We start from the raw sequence: 22811 nt of genomic DNA, 5'->3' as shown, positions 1-22811 counted from the left end.
AACAGACTGTGACAAACAATCATCAATGTACACAGGTCACCAGAGGCTATGAACAAAGGTGGCGAGGAAAGGAGAAAGGAAGTGAGAGGCAGATACGTAAAGGGAGGAAAGGAAAGGAAAGGAAATATAGAACATTTGCAAAGGAGGCTAAGTAGCAATAGGCTGCACAGAAGGTGAGAAAGTGAGGGATGGGCAGGAAAGAGTGTGGACACCAACACAAAGATCCAGAGGTCCCAGATGATATAAAAAGGGGGAAAGGAAAAAGGGATTGAGGAAAGAAGGTAAAGCGAGCAGAGGATATAGCTTATGTTATGGAGTCACTGTACCCAGAGGATATGAAAATGCTGATAGGACGGGATGGAATGAGAGCAAAGTGGGCAAAGGCTTTAATGTGATAGATATTTCAAATGAAGTTTCTAATCGGTGCTTAGGTTAGAGTCCAAGTGCAATGCAACAGAATAAATGTAATAATGGGTTAGGGGGAGGCTACGAAAGAAACCAGATGACCCAGATGATGTTTCTCAAACATGGAATTGTTGTGTAACTTTAGTCTAATTATAGTTTTGGTTCTGATCTTTTTAAATCCAAGCGAGGTTTACATGGTCATGTGAAATGGGCCTATATCCTCCTGAAGTATAAACTGATGCAAACAGATGTGTGGAGAGCGGGAAAGAACAGAACATAAAATGATGCTGAATTGGGGAGTTGAGATTTACCACATTCGCTTTTTGCAATGCAGTTTATGCACTAAATGGCCAGTGGAAATGCATGTGTTGAATAAATCATGACTGTGCGAGCAGTCGGGTTGCATGGCTTTCCAGTGGAAAGCATCAAACATGGCTGAAAATAGCTGAAGTTATTTTTTGTGCTTGATTTAGTCGAAACTAACCCACTTAATTGTCCTTCTAATACACGATTATTTTGAATGGTAACTGACACTGTGTTATAACACCAGCTATTTAACTATCCTCAGAGCTAATTTGGTGTGAAGTGACACAAATCTGTGATGTGCATCATGTTGAATAATCAGCATGATGAAGTCTAGCAATGAGTCAAAGGATGTTTTTGTCAGAACTGTTATTTCACAAAGACTCAGAGACTTACTTTTTGGAAAATACAACTATTACATCCCTTTGTTTTCATGTCAGGGATATCTATAACATTAACAGGAATGTACTGTCATTTGGCTCGTTCTAATTTTCCTTTCTATCTCTCCACCTCCTTCCCTTTTCACTTCACTTTTCCCTCTGATCTTCTTTTCCTGCATCTCCCATTATCCCCTTCCTCTATCCACATCCCTCCTAACCTCTCATCCATTTTCATCTTTTCCTCTTCCCATTTCCTTCCTCCCACTCTCCCACCTGTTCCCATAACTCTCCTTCCCTCCGCCTCCTATGTTTGCGGTTTTCCAGATCTCGGTAAATATCTTCCGTACTCTCCCACCAAGTGAGAATCCAGAGTTTGACCCTGAGGAAGATGAGCCAACACTCGAAGCCTCCTGGCCGCATCTGCAGGTACATACATACAATCCTGTAAACCATGTTCTGACGATTTACATGATGTCATGCATTTTCCACTTCAGATCTAAGGACAATTTCTCTTGGAAAGATATGTTCAGCAAAATGTGTTGACTTTGGCTTTTTGTTGCTTTTAACAGTTTCTGAATTGTTTCAATGCCTTTGCTTTGTTTTTAAAGTTAAACTGAAACACAATGCATGTGGCCCTGCTATATATTATATACCATATTTGGGAGGGTGGACAATACCATAATGCACATAACTCCCTCCAGGTGTTGCTTTTAATGCAGCGTTCAGCATTTATCTGCACATAAACATACTGTACCTGAGCCTGAGGTCCTTTAGATCAGTTAAATCTGCTGTTTAAAGCAAAACTTTGTGCCTAACTGTTCCTGTTTTATCAGCCGGAATCACAAAATGGGGCTCTAGCGAAGAAGAAAATCACATCTTCTTTATTAGACTGCTGGTGTTTGCCCAGTATTAAAGAAGATTTACCGCTCTACGTTACCTAGAGTCGCTTTAAAAAAAACATTGTTTGCCATTTTGAAAAAATAGACTTTTGACTTGTTGCCGAGAGTCAGATGAGAAGATTGATACTGCTCTCATATCTGTCCGGTCAATGTGAAGCCACTCCCTGCAGCCTGTTAGCTTAGCTTAGCATTAAGACTGGAAACAGGGGACAAAGCTAGCCTGGCAGTATTTTATCACTGAACTAAGCTAACCGGCTGCTGGCCTTAGCGTACAAGGTATTGATTTTCTCATCAAACTCTCGCCAAGAAAATAAATAATTCCCAAAATATCAAAGTATTCCTTTAGGAGAAAAACACAGACACTACATTCCGTCTAATCGCTTACTGTTTGTGCCCCCATTAGCTGGTGTACGAGTTCTTTCTGCGTTTCCTGGAGAGCCCGGACTTCCAGCCCTCCATGGCCAAACGCTACGTTGACCAGAAGTTTGTCCTGCAGGTAATCCTCTCTCTCCTTGCGGTTTGTCAAATTCAAAGCTTTTAAGATGTTCCTAAAACCACGATAAATGGAAAGCTATGAATAAATGAAGCTCTTCCTTGAAACAGCAGGTATTGCAGAACCGAGTAATATTCCAGAGTGCTCTTAAATTTTATGATCTAAGTTGGGGCACATATAAAAAAAAGACTCAGCAGTTCTTGTTGTACAACTTTTATGTTTATTATCCTGCTTTATTTCTGAAGGAGATTAGTAAAGATATAATTTGTCCTAAAACAAACCTACTGTGTTTTTTTGTCTGTAATCATTGTGTGTGTGTAGCTCCTGGAGCTGTTTGACAGCGAGGACCCTAGGGAGAGGGAGTACCTAAAGACCATCCTGCACCGTGTCTATGGAAAACTACTGGGCCTCCGAGCCTACATCCGCAAACAGATCAACAACATCTTCCTCAGGTATAGGCTGCCTCCCACCAGTCCACTGCTTAGGATTTAAGGGTGCTTGCTATTTATAGCATTTTAACATCAATAAATCAAACATCCGCCAACAAAGACCATCAGCAGGGTGAAAAGCGGTGTTTATGACCTCTGTAATGCATTGCTTTAGCTTGGTGGAAAAAAACAGGAAAAAAATGTACTGAGTTATCAGTATTGAAAGAGTAGAAAAAGTCACACGAGATACGTGGAAATTTAGGCTGAATTAGTACATTAGTAGATTTGTGCTACATATTTAGAGTGGTTCTGTAACAAGGGGAACCAGCCTCACACGAACAGGCCCACGGCATGACTGTGCACATCTGCGCTCACTAGATCATCAATGCATCCCCCATCCTGCATCTATCCGGAGAGTTAAATCCTCGTGCGGCGACTCAAATTTCCTCAAATAATTGGTTAAACAGCTCTGACTAACAAGAGTGCTGTGATGTACAATCATGTTTCATCATTGCCCTTCACCAAGTGTGGCTGTATTGTTGTGTTTGCAATGTAATTCAAGCGCAGGAGAGCGGCGATGCTGCAACGCACTCTATTTCTGTCCCAGTTAACTGGTTTCAGTATCATTGTTTGTACATTTTGACAGCTAAAAGATGCAGAATAAGCATAAACGTGCTTCACTGATATTGTAATCTATTTCTCTGTCACATGATCACAGAGGTATTAGAGTTGTATTCCAGAAATCGTGTTTATTATCAATTCCTTAGGAAAGTCAGGAACGCCAGCCAGGGAATTATATGCATTTGTAATTTATGTGAACAGATTATGTTTTACTGTTTCAAGAATTGCAGTCCTTCTTTTAGTCCCTTTTGCTTTTGTTTTACTAGAATGGTTGCTTCTTCTGCTGATGCATCATCACAAGTCACTCTCTGTGTGTGTGTTGTGTCTGATCTTCAGGTTCATATATGAAACTGAGCACTTCAACGGTGTAGCGGAGCTTCTGGAAATCCTCGGCAGGTTCGTGTTAAATCACACAGACACACTTTGGGGCAAACTGTGCTGCTCTGGAGGAAAGCATGCTCCGTAGTATATCATGGCTTAATGAATGCATTTGGAGTTGAGTGTGAACGCACAGACACATACTGTACTTGGCCAGCTGCTCCTATTCATGAGACAGCTGGTAACCCTCTGATTTAAGAAACTACGAAAAACGCAACCACAACCACTTCTGCAACAGCTCAAAACAATTTAATAGGCATTTATTTTAGATTTATTATCGTTCCTTCGTTCTTATGAGGCAAACACAACTGTGGGTGCAAAGATCGAAGGAGTAAGAAATTAGTCAAAAGGCAGGGGGGGGGGGATAAGTAAAGGTGGGCGGTGGCTAAAAAGGAGAGACATAAACAAGAGCGAGTATAAATACATAAATGAGAAATGACTCAGAGGTTTGTATAGTTTGTTGCTTTGTCTCTGAGGCCAGTAAGAGAAATATGAGGAAGATGGAAATGGGAGCGCAAGGGGGGAAGCCAAACTGATAAACAAACATATCTTGCTCTCTGCTGGTAGTCGTACACAAATGAATGGGAACAAGAACGGAGAGATGACAGTAATAAAGAGAAATAAAGGGAGAGAGAAAATGGAGGATGGACACAAACAAGATCGGTGATATTATCTAGTCTGTTTTCAGTCGCACTCCCTCTGTACGCAGAATGATGTTTAAGGAGTAGTTCAACATTTTGGGCGACAAACAGATAAAAAAACATTGAACTCATGTCAGCTTCACTAAAGTCAGGGCTAGCTTATGTTAGCATAAAGACTGAAAGAAGGGGGAATAGCTAGCCTGACTCTGTCCAACGTGAAAACATATTGGAGACAAATGAATCAATCAGTTTGTGCACTTCAGTGTGTGTCTGTATTAATATAATAGAATGTAGAGCAAGAGTCAACGACACATATTAACATAATATGGTACATTATGGTGTAGTATTGAATATGAGACAAGTTGTAGAAGTGTAGTAGTAGTAGTATAGTAGTCCTATAGTACAACAGTATAACATAGTACTGTTTGGCAAAACATAGTGTACAATTCAACATAATGTAATTCTAGTATAATACAGCAACAAAGAATTGAATAGACTATTGAATGGTATAATATAGTAGAATATAGTCTATAACAATGTAAACAAAGTTAGCTGGCTAGGTAGTTAGCATGAGGCCTTGTTAAGCTAAATACATGAGAGGTTACTGTGTCTTTACTTGCATTTTTAGTCCTCATTATTCAACGCGATTGTTAAATATTTCTTATTCATACAATAAGTGGAAGAGATTAAAAAGGGGGCTGAGTTTAAAGAGACAGAATGCGGTCGTTGGCCTGAGTTTGGATTATTACTCTTAGCTAACGTTAGCGTGACCTCAAAATCTATTATGCTAACTCTGCTGCTGTTAGCTTTCCACTTTGAAAATTCAAGCTACATGACAACCTAATCACCCTAAGTAGGAAGTGGCCTTGTTATGCTAACGTGCATAAAAGAAGAAGAGGGTAGCTGCGGTTTCTCTGGGAAAAAAATTAGACACGGAGAAATGGAAGGAGACCGGGAATAAATAAAAGGCATTGAAAGAGAGAAATCATCTGTAAGCAAACAAAGAAATGGAGTCAATAAATATTAATTTCTCTCGAGGGCAGTCTGTGCTGGAATCTAGCTTGTGTCCTCTGTCTTTGTCTTTCATCATTAGACACTAATAAGAAAGAAATGTTTTTAAATGGTGATTTGTTTTAATTCTGGTGTGCTAGAATATTTAGCAAGACAATTTATTCTTCAGTTTTGCCATTATAAAGGATAAAGAGGTTCATACACAATCTGAAACATTTCTTCCAACCCATGACCACCTGATCGAGCAAGTGAATTAAAATATGCTTGACGACTTTTGATGAGTTAAGAAGAGAACGGGAGGGATGGAGAGAGGGTGAGTGAGTGAACAGTGAGTCAGAAGAGGAGGAAGGAGAAGCAAGAGCAGGAGAGGAGAGAGAGGTTTGTATTCATGTTGGTGGTAACAGAGGTATTTATAGCTCCTCCCACACACAGAGGGAAGGAGAGAGAGAAGGGCGAGGGAGGGCTCATTGTACAGAAAAAGAGAGAGAGAGAGAGAAAGAAGACAGGAAGCAGAAAGAAAGATTAGACGAACAGCAGGAGGGAGATATTATTGAAGAAATGTTCCATTAAACAAAGATGCTGTTAGGCCGACAGACAGAGAGACAGGTAGACTGATTGATTCAGAGAGACTGAGACAAACAGATAAACAGAGTGCTTCTAAGACTCATACTTGCCAAGTTTAGTTCCCACTTTTCCGCTGCTCATACTCTTCCCTCCGTAGGCTGAACTACCTCGATGTCAGTCAGTGTAGCAGTGAACGGAGCGGACCACGCGTTTGTCCAGTCACTTGGAAATGGACACAGTACAAGAATAGACTCCACCACGCAGACGAACGCACATGCACACCCAGATGTGACTAGTAGACTTTATGTAAATAAATATCTGTCTATAGAGTTAAAATACCAAAAACATCACCTTGTTTTTGCCTGTAAAAAGCAAGTATATGTATGTAGAGTGAAAGTATTTGACTGTAGCCGTCCTTTCCTCCAGCATCATAAATGGCTTCGCCCTGCCCCTGAAGGCTGAACACAAGCAGTTCCTGGTTCGGGTCCTCATCCCGCTACACACGGCAAAGTCCCTTTCCATCTTCCACGCACAGGTCGGTGACATTTGCCTGCATGGTCTAGTATTTAAAGTCCTTTGGTTGCATATTACTCTACGGCTAGTATTACCGCCAGTTTCTTTTGATTCCTTTGGCATTAAGAACCTTTGACACCCATATATGCTTTATGTAACACCACCAATGCAATTACACAGTACCAAATGTGTTTATATAGTTTGTTGCCATGTCTACATCCACATGCAGGGGACAGATGTTTATTTAATAGTCTGTTGTACCGTACAAGTGTTTTTCCATGTGTTCATATGTTTTTTGAAGGCCAACATTGATGCTGTTTGCTGATATTTTGTGCCAGATATTATTTTCACCATTTCCAAGCAAAAAAAACAGCAACATAACTCTGAATTATTTAAAATATGTGGTGGTTTTGCAGTTCTTCTACTTGACTGAGGCATGCTTTAGTGTAGGTTTTAGAGACCCTACTCCTCCAACTATCATAGAATCAAACTGAGTTGTAACTAATCTTCTGGTTTCTCTACTAAGAAGAGATCCAGGTCTTTTTCTCACCTTGACAAATCAGCCGTACATGAATGTCTCTCAAATGGCAGTACTGATTCCTGCAATGTGTGAAATGTACCACTAGGAGGCAGAGTTGGGTCACAGATAATACTGCAGAGCGATGCGCTCACTGTTGAATTACACTCGGTGTGTGTGTTTGGTTTCTTTGGTGTGTGTGTGTGTGATTGACGACACAGATGGCAGCCGTTCTATTGTGTGTGTGTGTGTGTGTGTGTGTGTGTGTGTGTGTGTGTGTGTGTGTGTGTGCATTTTGTTTGTGCCACACATTGTTTAGTTATGCAGAATATACAGTTTGTACCGAGGTATGTGTGTGAGTGTGTGTGTATTCTGGGTTCCAGCATCACCGTGCCCTACATTTCTCCTCCCTGTCTTCCTCCCTGTGGTTCACACACATGCATTATTCACACGCTCAAACACACACTCGGTTGGACAGGGTCACAGGGGACACATGCGAGTGGACAGAAGTTTTGTGCTCACTAGGTGTGGCTGCGCGAGAGTGAGTGACCCAGATCTGGATCTAAATATCAAAATATAATATCACAGCAGCACTTAATCATCTTAAATGTTCCTCAGCACCGTGAAATACATTTGAATCATCCCTACAGTAGCGTATGAAGGGTTTTCTCTTTTAAATTCATGTCACTGACTTGTAGTAACAGCTGTTAGAGCTATATTTGTATTTCAGCAAAAAGCAAATGCTGTGTTTTCGCTTTCTAAGCTCAGATCAGACTGGCTTTAAAGTTAAACTGAAAGTACAAATCGGTTTAGCTAAGAAACCAGTATACCCTTGGTGTTTGTTTTCACTTATGTACCTATCTGCTCCTTTGCTTTACTACAGTGATATTTTAAGTGTTGCTCAGTGTACGTCATTTTTTTGTCCAAACTTACAAGGCTGACATTGGATTGGTGCAATATCAGTATGGGTGGACACAACAGTTGGTTGTGATATCACTTCAGTTCCCACAGACACACTGACAGTTAAACAGCTGTGGTCTGACGTTGTTGGTAATTGCTTAATCCCATCCATGCCTATGTTACTCCCTGACCTCTGAGGTTTCAGGACTGCTGGCTGCTTTGAGTTTTGACAGTCTTGTCCACTGGTCTTGGTATAATGTGGAACAAACACAAGCTGGAGCTGCCAAATTAATTAACAAAAGAGAAAAGCAGCTTCTAGTGGGAATCAGTCCAAACAATAGCAAGCTAAGCTAATTAGCTTCAACTTCAGGAGTGAAAGCTTTATTGCGCTGCTTGCTAGCATCGCAATTTCAAGTGGAATACAAACTTTACAGCACTGCGTCTCCTCCCCAATGTTTAAAGTCATAAAGGGACAGATGTCTTAAAATTCGAAGGATTAAAAAAGGCAATGTCATGTAGGCTCGTTGAAAAGGGGAAAACAACGCCTCATATCAATGTTCGTATTGACGCACTCAAGTCAGTAGCCAGCAGGGAAGTTGACACTGTGTTGAAATGTGAGTCAGCCGCCGCTGCCATGCTAGACGGCCACCTAGAGGCCAGAAGCTCAGACCGTATTGCCACAAAAATGTTTTTATCCTTGTTTGAAAATTGGAAAAACTTGCTTCACACAATTGTCAATTATAATTGACAAGTTAATTTAAAGTTGTGCTAAAAGCATGGAAAGGACACTTTTTGATGTGCAAGTTGTCACAAATATGCTGGCAAAAAGCCAACGTTAGAGCTTTCTAGAATGACGTCATCCCCAAAAATAGACCCTTATTTGAACTGTCACCTTGACAGATCAATATTGGTAAAATCTCAGCCTTAAAAAGACTACGATTTCCATAATCCTTAGCCTAACAACGGCCTCCAGCCCCCACATATCCTGGCCTGACAACAGAATCCAAGATCATATTTACCCCAAGCAGCATCTCCAATGTCTCGCCAATACTTTAAATGCTTTGACCGACCAGCACCTTCATTTTAATCCTCCTCTTTTTCCTTTTTCAAACTTGACATCCCTGCTTTCACCAGCCCCCTTTTCTTAGCCTCCACTCCCTCTTTCTGCTTCTCTAACCACGTTGTGGTGCGAGGGTGAGGGACAGGAAAGATGGGGATGGAGCGAGAAGACAAGGCAAACAAGAAAGGTGCACCGTAAGAAGGAAAAGGGATTAGAAGATGAAAGCTGCGGATGATGTGGAAGCCAGACAGGCAGAGAGACAGACAATTGAGCTACAGGTCAAGAATGAGACAAAGACAGAAACAACAACAAAAAGAAGAAAGAAAGAAAGAAAGTGAAATGTGATTGCTCTACAAAAAGATAGAGAACAACCGTCAATAATCTGACAGTGCACAACCTCTACTGTCTGTAAGTGTAAAAGTATACATAGTAGAGGTTGTGTATACTTTTACATCAATGCCTCTTGAACTTACTTATCTAAAAGTCATTAAATAGACCAGTACAGTAATCATTTGAACAAAGCAAAGGTATAAATAGAACAGAAGAGGAAAGACAGAGGCGGAGACAAGAGGTCTAAACTCTATCTCACATTGCCCTTAAGGGACTTTGTGTGTGTGACATCACTCCTTCCGAAGTAAACACACGCACACACAGTCTCCGTCGCCACGGTGCCCACTCGCCACGGCAACCGGCCGGGGTGGAGGGTGCAACCACAAAACACACACACACACACACACACACACACACACACACACATGCAAGCACACACCCGCTGAATAATAGGAAATGATTGCAGATCATATAGGAGGAGACGAGAGCTGATGTAGAAGTAGACACACACACTTGTGACACATCTCCCCTTGGAAAACTTGTCTTTCCGATCTTTAGCAGTGTGTAATCCTGAGGGATAAGTGCTAAGATCCCCCTTGTCTCCTTGACAGCTTCAGGGAATGTGTGTGTGTATGTTCTAACCACGTCTCCTCTGTCCTTGCAGCTGGCCTACTGTGTGGTGCAGTTTATGGAGAAAGATGCTACAGTGACTGAATATGTAAGACTGTGTTTCATTACATTATTATCCTTACAACACACTCACTAATCAGATAATTAAAGGATAATGAAGTTAATAGTTTTGTCATTTTTGTTAATTGCTGTGAAGATGCTGCACTCATCCATTTTTTTTGTGTTAAAAAAAAGATTCACTCCCTGGTTAAACTTTGACCTACCGCACATCATTTTCCTGTGCAATGAGGGGTTTTGTAACCAACATTTAGATTCCAGCATTTACTTTAGTGTGTACGATGTTATCATAACTGATCGACAAAACTACGAAATAAGACTCAAGTAGCAATAAACTGAAGTTACCAGTCACATGACCGTCAAACATTATGATCAGCGTTAGTCCTTAACAGTTCACCAGTGTTAACTATACTGGTCAAGATGGAGTTAGAGCGTTAGCTATAACCTACTTCTTCATTCACCAACATCATTACAGTAATAACGAGACAAAGTTAATGACACATTTCTTAACGCCCCAACCAAAGTATGAATATGAGTTAATGGAGATGGCACAGATGGGCGCCAGCCAGCTCCCCTACTGAGCTGATGCCTGCAGTTTATTCACATTAATCCGCTTCATGGTTTCTCTGCAGATCATCAGAGGGCTGCTCAAGTACTGGCCAAAAACCTGCACGCAGAAAGAGGTGAGACAACAGAGAATAAAAAAAAGACGCTGATGTTTCTCGTAGGATTTCTGTATCGCGAGGTGTTCCTTGAAGCGTCTTATCGTACTTTAATTCACCTCTGGGAGTCACATGAATGTCGGTTCTGTCCTTTATGTATCGATTATAAAAATGTGCTTGTCGGCGTGTCTGCGTATTCAGGTGATGTTCTTGGGGGAGATTGAGGAGATCCTGGATGTGATCGAGCCGTCTCAGTTCATCCGGGTCCAGGAGCCGCTCTTCAAACAGATCGCAGCCTGTATCTCCAGCCCTCACTTCCAGGTAAACACAACAACTACTACATTCAAACCATGCTGGAATGTCTTCTGTTGTCAAAATGTACGAATTAGTGGGGAAAAAAATCCCCAAATAAAACAGTTTGGGGAGTAATAAGTCTGATACCAGTACCCTAATTACCTAGAGATTCATTATATCACGATAGAAAAACAAACCACTGAAGGTCACAAACACCAGTCTGATGAAAAGAATCCTGCTCCAACTTCGATAAATGAAAGTCGACTCCTCTGTCCCTGTGTTTGTTTTAGGTAGCGGAGCGGGCTCTTTACTTCTGGAACAACGAATACATCCTCAGTCTGATAGAGGAGAACTGTCAAGTCATCCTGCCGCTGGTGTTCGCCACCCTCTACAGAGTCTCCAAGGAGCACTGGAACCAGTCAGTGGCTCACACAGACACACACATTAATTCAACTTTTGATTTTAGACAGGGGTCAATACGGATGCAACCTTTAGCTCTGTTAGCTACTGTTTAGATGGTGAAAGAAGTATTCAGATCCTTTTATTTTTAAAGCAAAATCAATAATACTATCATGTCAAAATAATGCATTGTAGGTAAAAGTCTTAAATAACTTAAATAAAGGTGCAGACCTAAAGTATACTTTAGTACCAAAAGTATAGCTGTTGAATACATGTTGTGGAATGAAACAAATTTAGAAATGTAGTGAATCCTAAATACAAAGTCGCATGAGATTCACATACTCCATACCTCAAAATGATATGAAAACAAAATGTGCTAAGTTGCTTTCCACCTCTGCTAATACCTAATAAGACCATTTAGCTTCACAGCTGCTATGAACTCTAACATCCCAACACTGAGATAAATGTACAAGCTACAAAGTTAGCATTGGAGCTAATAATCTATCAGAGACACATGAATGACCCTCATGTTATGATCCAGGCAACACATGTGGTTGCCAGTGGGGTTAATATCTCCCCAAAACCAAGCTTCTATAACCTCTATCTCCTGACCCATAATGCCTTGGGACTGATGACCGCCCAGGTTCATTACCCTCTTTCTCCGTCTCTACAGGACCATCGTGTCTCTGATCTACAACGTGCTGAAGACCTTCATGGAGATGAACAGCAAGTTGTTTGATGACCTCACTGCCTCCTACAAAGTGGAGAAACAGAAGTGAGTATGACTCACTCTCTTTGTGTGTGTGTGTGTGTGTGTGTGTGTGTGTGTGTGTGTGTGTGTGTGTGTGTGTGTGTGTGTGCGTGTGTATTTGTGTCATTGGATACAACAATGACTACAAGAGGAAGAACTAGAAGGCTCTTAAGTCACGTTTTAGTCGCTGTTTGTTCCATATTCCGTCACATCACATTTCACGTTGTGCTGTAAGTATTTGACGCTTCGGTCATCTTTTTCGACATGGATCACATCATGATTACACTTAGTGTGTTGCCAAGTTTAAAACTCAAGAAGGTGGATACTTTTGGGAAACAAAACTTAAAGAGTCGTCCAGTATGGAGTTGGAGTCAGGGCATGGTTAACTTTAGCATAAAGACACAGCTAGCCGGGCTCCATTCAAAGTAGTGTATTATATATTTCAGTTTGTTTACACTGAATACCTTACTGTTAACAATTGCCCAAGTTGTCCAGTCTTTGAGGCAATGCTCCTTATACTTAAGTATTCACCAAAGATCCCCTTAGGTTTTCCTTCCAGGTCCCAGAGTACTTTGGCATGTCTGAAACATTTTCAAAAAGCTCACTTCTTGTTTCCTTTCCCTCTTCATCCCTCTCTTTTTCTCTTCCTCCCTTCAACCTGCCTCCCCAGGGAGCTGAAGCGGGACAGGGAGCGTGCAGATCTCTGGCGAGGCCTGGAAGAGCACCAGGACCGCCGGATGCAGATGCTCACCGAGGCGGCCCGGAACCAGCGCAACCTCCAGGAGCGAGGCGAGAGAGGGGACCCTCCGACCCCTTCGTCCCCGCAGACGTCTCACTCCGACCAGCCCGAGCCCAAGCCCAGCGGGGCCTCCTCTTCCTCCTCTGGAGGCGGGGAGAGCGCCACCTAGGTGCTGCTCCGCAGAGATTTGGATAGCACGGGGGTTAGGGGACAGGGAGAAGACATGAGGTTGATGGTGAAAGTGTTGGGAGAGAAAAAGGTACAAAATGAATCCACTGTTCTTTTTATCTTGAATCATCGAGAGGGTGGCTTTTTGTGAAAAAGCGCACAAACTCAGTGATCCGAGGTAAACACTGCACCTTTTTTTTCTGACCGACTTGTGTGAAACTGGTTCACTTTTTGCTGTACACACATTATGTTGCAGATCAGAAGATGAATATTGTCCGAAAGTGCAGACAGTCGTTTTAATAAGTGGCTGGTTTATTAAACTGCAGGTCAGTATCCAAAATTGGTAGCTGGCCTGCTTCAAATCAGCCTCAAAAATAAGAGATGAAATTTCTCTTTTGGTGCAACACTAACCAAGTTGAACATGGGTCTAACTTGATATTCAACCGGCCCAGTCAGAGTCTGTACTAGGGCCACGTATTTATCTTTTGGTCAGAGATGCTTATTTCATGCGTGGATAGCACAATGCATTAAAAAAACGAAAGAAGCAATTTCACACAAATGTCCCCAAACTATTGCTGCACAGACCAGACACACACAAAACCTCTCACACACACAACCTCACACACACACACACACACACACACACACACACACACACACACACACACCGACACATACACACACATACACACACACACACACACACACACACACACACACACACACACACACACACACACAGACGCAGGTACAGTACATATTCACTGTAAATATGAGAAGACAGAGCTACAGAGAGAAAGTGTATCCAGGTCAAACAAATCTCACATAAAAACACTCGATTGATGCACCAAAACGTTTACAAGCCCAAAGACACACTCACACACACACACACACACACACACACACACAGCTGGTTCTGGCGCTAACTTCTCTCCCATTCTGCCGGGTCCCACCAAAGGACGAGCCTAAAGTCTCTCAAGGTTAAATAACCACTGATGAAGATGATGATAATGATATAAAGTACAATACTGTTCCTTCTTCTTACTTGTTACTCTACTACTACTACTCTACTCTACTCTAAGTACTACTGATGATGATGATGATGATGATGATGATGATAATGTTTTTATATATATACATATGTCTCTGGATATTTCTGTAGTGTATTATGGGAGAAACACTAGTGTAGCAGATACCATAAAGGGGAAGGCCGGCTCGAATTTTGAATTCACATCACATGTTACCTGTATGAGGCCATAATGTGAGTGCTGAAATTCAGCGGGATTCCCCTTTAACAGACCTTAAAGAGGGGAGGAATGAACTGGATTGGCGGTGGCTGTTTTTCTTTTCTTTTTCAATTTGGGATGTTTGTGGTGCGGTGGGTGTATTTTAAAGGGGTATTTCGTAAAAATCCAAAAACATTCCATGTTCAAAGATTATGTTTTATTTTGTTTGTTTAAAGGTGCCCTGTGGAGCTTTCTTGTAAACAAACAAAAGTTATGTTAACATTCAGTGTTACTCACCAAAACACACTGTGTGTATCTTTGAGGCTTGACAAATGTGTTGACTGCATTTCCTTCCTCATAAAACATCTATAAAGTCGATTTGAAAAAACATATTTTAACTCTTGCATTGTTTACATACTTGTTTACTTGCTAGCAATCTCCTGCTTCCCTGCCTTTGTGGGCATATTGCATAGTTTCGTTGCACATTACCGCCACCAACTGCCGATGCAATACAAACATAATGGGGACCCGCTCATAAAAACATGACTCTACAGCGCCACTAGTGGTCAAAAACTCCACAGGTTACCTTTCATTTTGGCACACAGTGATGATTTTTTTGGGTTAAATTAAAGGATTTACAAATTTACTCATTTGCCTCGGTTACGTTTTACAAAGTTGATCTTCAGAACCCCCCAATTTTTAACCAAATATATATCCAAGCAGACTGGCAAACCCCGCCTATCACAGAGGTTACTGGAGGACAAATAAAGCGCACCACAAGTGTTTCAGACCAAAAGAAAAACACAGTGATCCAGTTGGATTTCTGAACCCGGAGCGTCTGTTCCTTTAGGATCAGCAGACCTGACGCTGCTAGATGGCGACCATGACGATGATAACTTTTTTCGGTGTGAACCAAGAAAAATCAGTTTATTCTTGTCTGATCATTTGACGGAGTGATGGGATGAAGAGAGGGGGGGAAAAAAACAGAAAAAAATTATTTTAGCAATATTTTCATTCTTTCAGGATAATATGTGTGTTCTTAGGGGGTTAAACAGGAAGTGGGTGTCACACTCAAAAGTTTACCCCCCACTCTTGTTTTTACTCCTGTTGCGTCCTTGATATTCACATTGTCTTAAAGGTACTTTTTGTGTAAATTTATTTGATGAAAAATGACTTTGCTTTGTAATTATGTTGTTTTTCTTCTTGGTTTTTGTATGATCTTGTTCATTTTGTGGAAAACTGATACTGATGCTATTTATTTTCTATTTGATGATGATGGTCAGGTTGTGTGTGTGCGAGTGTGTGCGTGAGTGCGTGAGCGTGTGCGTGTGCGCCTGTGCGCGTTGGTGTGTATCCAGTGAGTGAATCAGTGAGCAGGAGATGTGCGTAGACAGAGTGATCGAGAATGAGAGAAAACTGTTCTCTCTTTGTTTCTTTTTCTCTCTCTCTCCTTCTCTCCTTCCTGAGGGACAGGGTTTGAATCCGAATGTATCGTACAACTAATCGATTGATTGTTCTTTTTGACGCTTGAGACGCAGAGCTACCTGTCGGCTGCTTCGTAACCAAACATTCAAAAACCCTCCAGACCAGCAGTTTTCACTCACACTCACTTTAAATCATGCCTGAGTCAACAAGGTTTTGAAATCCACTTGACTAACTGCTCTCCGATTGGCATTTCAAGTTTTATTGAGCTGATTTAGCATTTCAAGCAGAGTCATGAATCTGCTCCTGGCCCATTTGTCCACGTTTTTCTGGATGCTTTAAGTTTGCTTTGAGTTTGGTTGTCTTGTTCCGATGCGTTCAGGCTGCACTCACACCTAAGCTGCCATCGCTTCTTTATACAAAAGAGCTCATTGCTTTCGAACGTTGACGCTGCGGCTTTGCATTGAATTGAATTTGTTACATCCAACATCCAGGTTACACCTTCCAACATGTTTGACAGTCAAACCAAATATTGTCCAATTTGTGAATGAAAGGTCAACTTATTATCACATGATGGTACCGGAGCAATCTCCGTGACAACTGAGCGAACTCCATCTGCTGATGATAACTGAGAGATAAGATTCAAAGCTCCATAGTTTTATTGTCCTTTTAAATGACTTGTGATCCTTCTGATCTATCTCATGACCCCTTAAGGGTCCCCAACCCCCAAGTTGTGAACCATTGACATAAGCCTTTCTTCTCCAACTACCACATTGCTGTATAGTTTGTTTTTTTCAGGCAGATTTTTTTTCTCCCTCTCCTGTTTCTGCACTCGACGGGAGCGTAGAAGTTAAGTGCACAAATTCGCATGGGCCGTGCTCCATGGCAGCCACAGAAAATGCACTGATGCGTTGGGTGTTATAGCAGCCTAATGCCAGTGAACAGCTCACAACCTGCACCTGCAAACAACAGCTGGTTGACACTCAGCCTCAAACCCCCAGCCTCTCATTTAGTTGGATTTCAAACATTGTTTTGATTCAGGCAAAAAAAACACTCAAAAAACACAACTCAAAAGAGACAAAACTTGACCTCGCTGTCATAAAACTCAGTTTACTTTATGATTTTTGTTTTGGCTGGCTTACTCACAAACCCTCTTGATTGTTATTGTCAGTCGGTCAGCTGACTCTGGGAAAACAGAACCCCAGCTCCCACTGTTCTAGAATTCTCACTTAATGATCAATAGTAATATTCTTCTTTCTAGAATTCTGTCGTACATTCTAGAACTGCTCCAGGAAAGGAAGCGAGAGAAGAGAGAGTGTTTGTAGATCGGGTATCGCCTCACAGACAAGCCATCGTCACATTTCGTCTCTGTGGCCATCTCCGTGTGGCCAAATTGAAACAAATGCTTTAAATCAGAGGGGTGGTGTGAACGGATTCGATGAAAGCAGTAAAGATACAAAAAAACAGAGGAGGAGAAAGACAGAGGAAAGAAAAGACGTAGAGTTAGACACGATAGAATGGCAATAAGTCAGAGCAACAGTAACAGAATGAGAATATAATGTTACCGAAACCTACAACTGCATTAAGTAGCAATTTCACTGAATTTCTAGATTTGCACTGTCTGCCCAATGGTCTGTGTTTGTTGTGTTGAAGAAAAACCTTAGAGAAGATGATTAAGATGATGCAGGGGAAGAAGAAGATGTATATTTTGGGGACCAACACAGCGGTGGGGGGGTTTGAATGTAGAGAAGCTTACTACTGTACGTAACATTACAGGGGGGTGTAGAATGGAGAAAAAAAAACTATGTGCTAAAAATGAAACTTCACTTTGAGAAAACACTCTGGGAGTCGGCTGTTTTTGTGTCACCTCTTTTGTCTCTCCAATAATATTAATTCCACTGACTTTTATTGATACTTTGATCAACAGGCACAGTGCATGTTACTTAAAGCTGAAGCACTTTATATTCTTATATAAACAATGTGTCTCGTAGCATATTGTTTTGATTAAATCATTTATTCTCCATTTCCTGTCTCAGGGAGGCAGCTGTTTGGAGCGTAACGGCTCTTATAAACCGGCCTAGCATCAAACAGCAGGCAAAGTTAGCACCTGGCTAGTGGAACAGTTAAATAGCCAAATCCTTCCCTCAGGGGTTAAGTGGGGAACATAACAGAGCGGAAAGGAGTTTAAATACTGGACTAACATTCGTTCTATTAGGTGATACTGTTAATGTTATTTTGCAAAAAATGCTGCTTTAATCTGCCAGAAAGTGTATTTTTTTTTTTAAATTAAAAGGCTATACAGTTTTGATGTATTTTCCAACCGTTTCAGCTAACCATTGATTTCCATTAATTTCCATATTGTGGTAAATTCAATTAGCAGACTTTCAAAACTTGCTTGAGTTGAGCAATTCATCATAATTTATATCAAATCAGAAATGAACTTCAGAGTTATTTCATTGCATTATGATGGAGAAAAATGAATGGAAATCAACGGCTGTGGAACTCTAGAAAGATGCTCCCAAAAATGTAAAGCAGCATGGCTTGTGAAATGGTGCGTTATAGTAAATGGGCTAAAACATGCAAAAACAGTGAAATGTTTTGGAACTTTAAGAACAGAAATGTGAGCAGGGGAGACAATTACTCTGATGAGGTCACATTATCTTGTTTAAACCATTAAATCTGAAATCGACAGGACTTTCTAAAGTCATAACCAATCTACCTTTTGTCTAATTATATGGTGTCCAAGGTTTTAAATTACCCAGTAAGAGTTTAAAAGTTCCGTCTTTTGTTGTCATATTACCAATCCTTCATCACAGTAAGTGTCAAGATGAATACTGACAATCCTCACATCACTGAGAGTAGACCAGAGTTGGATAAAGAACTGCACACACACACACACACACACACACACACACACACACACACACACATGCACTCTCACAGAGAGATACAGGCTGAGGTTAAGAAAACATAGACAAGCATCAGTTTTTTCCAGGGAGTCTCCATTATTTCTGGCTCGGGGTCTCTAATGGTATTTCATTGTAATTGCTATGATGTCAGAGTGTCCGTCCGCCCTAATGGCCTTCTAAAAACAACAACAAGGACAGATTGGTTCCATTCACTGGTTGTTGTCCGGACAGAGAGACTCCGAAGTCCAGCTGCTCAAATCTCTGCAAGATCTTCAGCTGAAAAGGTGAGAAGTGCTTTTTTTTAACATCAATTAAGTAATGTAGGGCAGGTATGTAACATTCATTTGACTTATAATCATTTTTAAGAACTGCTTTAGGGACAGAAAGTCTACATAATTATGTTAGCAGGCTTTTTTTTTACACCACTGTGTAGTTCCATAGCTCATGTGGAGTTATTGTACTCACAGTGTGGTGTAGTATCTCATTGCCCATAAAAGTATTCACATCATTCTGTTCATGCAGAAAGTATTTTTATGTCAGTGTTGTATTTCTTCATAAGCATTCTACAGTGTGGCTCAGTTGAGGTGATTCCAGTTGTTTTAGTGCAGTGTAAGTAGTTTGCATGAAGAGTAATTAAGCAGATGTCTCCGGTAACATTAAATAAATGACAAGAAAAACTGCTTTTTATGTGTGTAAATTAAATTACTGAACTGCCAGATTTGTCACCATGAAAGGAAATTCAAATGTTGCTTTTTTTTGTTGTATATTTTTAGTTGGAAATTTAGTTTAAGTTATTAATTACCCATTGAAATAATTACTTTTTATTTTTATATATATATATATATATATATATATATATATATATATATATATATATATATATATATATATATATATATATTTTACAGTGTATAGATCGCTGCATTAGCTGCAGTAGCCATAATAAACAGTAGAGGGAGTTGTGAGTCAAGGTGAATGTCACAGTATGTTGCTCTGAAAGTTGGTCTCTTTTCAGCCTTGGATCATCTTCCTCTGTAGATATAAAATAGAGGCCAAACTGAATATTTTAGTCTGTAAACATGTAAAAAAATTTGAATATTTATTTTTGTTTTCCACCCAGGTAGAGAAGGTCACTTGTAGCCATAGCTGAGGAATAAGGAATATCAATATTTGAATAACAGTATTGCCTCCATCAAAGATCCACTTTTTCTTCTTTTCCCAGCATGCATCTCCATCCCCCGTCCCCCTCTTTCCTCCTCCTCCTCCTCCTGGTTGCCGGGGCAGTGGAGGTGTGCGTGGCCCTGACAACCACACTTCACGGTTTCCGAGGATGCGCCGTGCGAGAGTTCACCTTTGTGGCTCAGAAGCCGGGCTGCAAGGGACTGCGCATCAGCACAGAGGCTTGCTGGGGGCGTTGTCACACCTGGGAGGTAACGTTCACACACACACACACACACACACACACACACACACACACACACACACACACACACACACACACACACACACACACACACACACACACAGTAAAGTGACAGAACATCAGTTACATTTAGCCGATGTAGTCACACTCCTTTCTCTTGCTATTTCTGAACGATTCCATAATACTGGAATAGTGAAACATGAAATAAATGATTAATGGCCCAGGACTCAACCCAAACCCAAAGAGGGCCAATGACCAATTCTCCACTCAGACCCATATGTCATTGTCGTAATTCATTACGAGCAGGGAGGGTCCCTGAACTTTTAATGAACTCATTTTAGTTTGCAAGGATTCAAATCTAACCTCTGAGTAAATTGAAAGAAGAAGTTTTGGGGAAACTTTAGTCAGATTCAAAGCCTTTAGAGGAGGAAGAGCTTTAAATGACTCAGACACATGGCAGAAGATCAATATTTAAAGTCCACTTACTAGCTTTTTCCAGGACTTTCAACAGCATCTCATGGTCCTCTTCAGCAGCTGGAGGTTGCTCATTTGATGATAAAAATCTGAACTGATGATTTCCGGTAAGTGGACTTTTTTAACTGCATCTTCATACTTCCCTCCAAAGAAGACAGTGAGATGTAGTTGAAAGCTCAGGGAGGGAAGAGCTAGGAACTTTGGTCAAGCTACCAAGTCCAAGGTCAAGAATGAACCAATTTAGTCATCATGTCTCCGACACATGCTTACAAAGTGTAGAGATCTCAGAAATGTGTTGCATTCACTGCCAATATTCTCTGTTGGTATCTGGAGAAACGGTGTCTAGTCAAAGAGCATATGGAGAGCAAAAGTAACCCGTGTTCCACCTGTGTGTGTGTGTGTGTGTGTGTGTGTGTGTGTGAACCCTGCAGAAACCTGTGCCGGATCCCCCCTACATCCAGCGACACCACCGTGTGTGTACGTACAGTCGCGTCCGCCACATGACCGCCCGCCTGCCGGGCTGCCAGCCCAACATCTCCCCTCTCTACCACTACCCCATGGCTCTGCACTGCCACTGTGCCGTCTGCTCCACACAGGACACAGAGTGTGAGACCTTCTGATGGGCAGGACACCGCTTTCAGCCAACAATGTTATCAACAGTTTTACTGATATGAATGACTCTGAATAAAATCATGAAATCAAGACATTTGAGTAAGTGTGATACTTGATATGAGTCTTTCTGTAGACTGAAGATCTGTGTGTACACTCATACATGTCTGTATGTGAGAAAGGAGATGTAACAGAGTAAGCATTACATTTCAAAATAAGAGTTCTGTGAGTCTTTGCCATGATGTTAGCAATACTGAAACAATAATTTCAATAATAACTTCTCAATATCGTCATTATTTAAGTTTATATTGTACTCACATGGCACATTTTTCCATATAAATCAGTGTAGTTAGTTTTAATGAAGGTGACATGATACATGCACATTATACAGAGCCAACGACCAACTCGTACCTAATAAAAATATTTTGCCGATTGGGCAAAAACCTAGCAAAACTCTCACAAGATGGTTGACATTATGCACAGACCTCGAATGGTTAAGGTTAGGAAGTATAATAAGTTACTTTTTTCTTATTACTTCTTTAAAAAGTAATGATATTACTTTACTTATTAGTACACACTTAATTATTTTACTTGTTATGTTACTGTTAGAGCACTGATCTGTGAATGAATGTGGTTGATTCTACAGTATCACATTATGTTGTGTGAAAAGCTTCTCATTCAGGTGGTGAAATCTCTGCAGCATCTGAAGGCAGCGGGGCACACAGAGCCTTTACATGTAGGCTGTTCACTGTGTTTACCTTCAGTAGATCGCCTGGAAACGACACCAGGCTGCTACAGTATAACCACACACACGTCTGCACACATCAGACTATATCGATTATAACTCGATATTCTGCTTTTTCATGAAGGAGACGTCCGGTTACCAGGGCGCATCATAGCCTCTTTTCCAACTATAAGACCAGTGATGTGACCGGCTGAAAGAGTAGTTCAAATTATTTTACACGGTGTACATGAACCAAGATACAAGGTGTGCATGGCGATGCCCATGCAGTCCCACCACCTTGCGCGTGCCATTTATAATTCAAATGTCAACTGAGCTCGCACAATACTCAGCTGAGGGTGCGATGCATGCATCTAACACCCTGGTAGAACCGGGCCTGACTTCTCGTTCTTAATACCACGTCCGTTGCTCTGAGCGTCCAATAGTGACTCGGATGGGTTTACATTGGAGTTGTCACTTAAGGGGGCCTTGTGTGTCGGTATCAAGACGCGCTGGGAGTGAGACCAGGCTGGAGAAACAATGGGCGGTGAGGTTAACAGGGGTCCACAGTCATGTTGTGGGGACTCGTCTCACTTGTGGGGACACAACGAAAGTCCCCACAATGTATGTCATTTAAATTAAGGCTGGGGTAAGGGTTGGGGTAGTGGTCGTGTTTAATGTTAGAGTAAGTCACCAGCTAAGTCAGTGTACTGTCCCCTTAATGGAAGCAAGTTCATGTATGTATGTGTGTGTGTGTGTGTGTGTGTGTGTGTGTATGTGTGTATGTGTGTGTGTGTGTGTGTGTGTGTAAAGTGAGAAGACAAAAATCACTTTACAGTTGCAGAATAGAAATTTATTGAAATACAATTTCATCACAAACTATA

General features: G+C 41.2%; 2 protein-coding genes across 2 annotated transcripts in view; both read left to right on the top strand.

Moving 5' to 3' along the window:
- ppp2r5b (protein phosphatase 2, regulatory subunit B', beta) overlaps window positions 1-15540 on the top strand; it is a 33456-nt gene extending 17916 nt beyond the window's left edge. The window contains exons 3-13 of the mRNA XM_068713522.1: window positions 1413-1514; window positions 2391-2483; window positions 2802-2932; window positions 3866-3925; window positions 6550-6658; window positions 10108-10161; window positions 10763-10813; window positions 10994-11113; window positions 11377-11504; window positions 12159-12260; window positions 12907-15540. Coding sequence (XP_068569623.1) covers window positions 1413-1514; window positions 2391-2483; window positions 2802-2932; window positions 3866-3925; window positions 6550-6658; window positions 10108-10161; window positions 10763-10813; window positions 10994-11113; window positions 11377-11504; window positions 12159-12260; window positions 12907-13144 — 1188 coding nt within the window. The 3' untranslated portion in view covers window positions 13145-15540. The remainder of the gene's footprint in view (window positions 1-1412; window positions 1515-2390; window positions 2484-2801; window positions 2933-3865; window positions 3926-6549; window positions 6659-10107; window positions 10162-10762; window positions 10814-10993; window positions 11114-11376; window positions 11505-12158; window positions 12261-12906) is intronic.
- Window positions 15541-18908: 3368 nt separating this feature from the next.
- On the top strand, window positions 18909-21262 carry LOC137874912 (glycoprotein hormone beta-5-like). The gene is made up of 3 exons (XM_068713890.1): window positions 18909-18984; window positions 19923-20130; window positions 21029-21262. Exons 2-3 carry the CDS (start codon window positions 19924-19926, stop codon window positions 21215-21217), a joined length of 396 nt encoding a protein of 131 aa, XP_068569991.1. The 5' UTR covers window positions 18909-18984; window position 19923; the 3' UTR covers window positions 21218-21262.
- The last annotated feature ends 1549 nt before the right edge of the window (window positions 21263-22811 follow it).

Source organism: Cebidichthys violaceus, unplaced genomic scaffold, assembly GCF_023349555.1.
Source record: "Cebidichthys violaceus isolate CVI_PGR_0920_01 unplaced genomic scaffold, fCebVio1.0.p SCAF_19, whole genome shotgun sequence".
NCBI lineage: Eukaryota > Metazoa > Chordata > Actinopteri > Perciformes > Stichaeidae > Cebidichthys > Cebidichthys violaceus.
This window is presented reverse-complemented; position numbering and strand designations above follow the sequence as displayed.

Coding starts and splice junctions, on each gene's coding strand:
- LOC137874912 (XM_068713890.1), top strand. CDS start 19,924: ATGCATCTCCATCCCCCGTCCCCCTCTTTCCTCCTCCTCCTCCTCCTG. Junction 20,131..21,028: donor GGCGTTGTCACACCTGGGAG/GTAACGTTCACA, acceptor TGAACCCTGCAG/AAACCTGTGCCGGATCCCCC.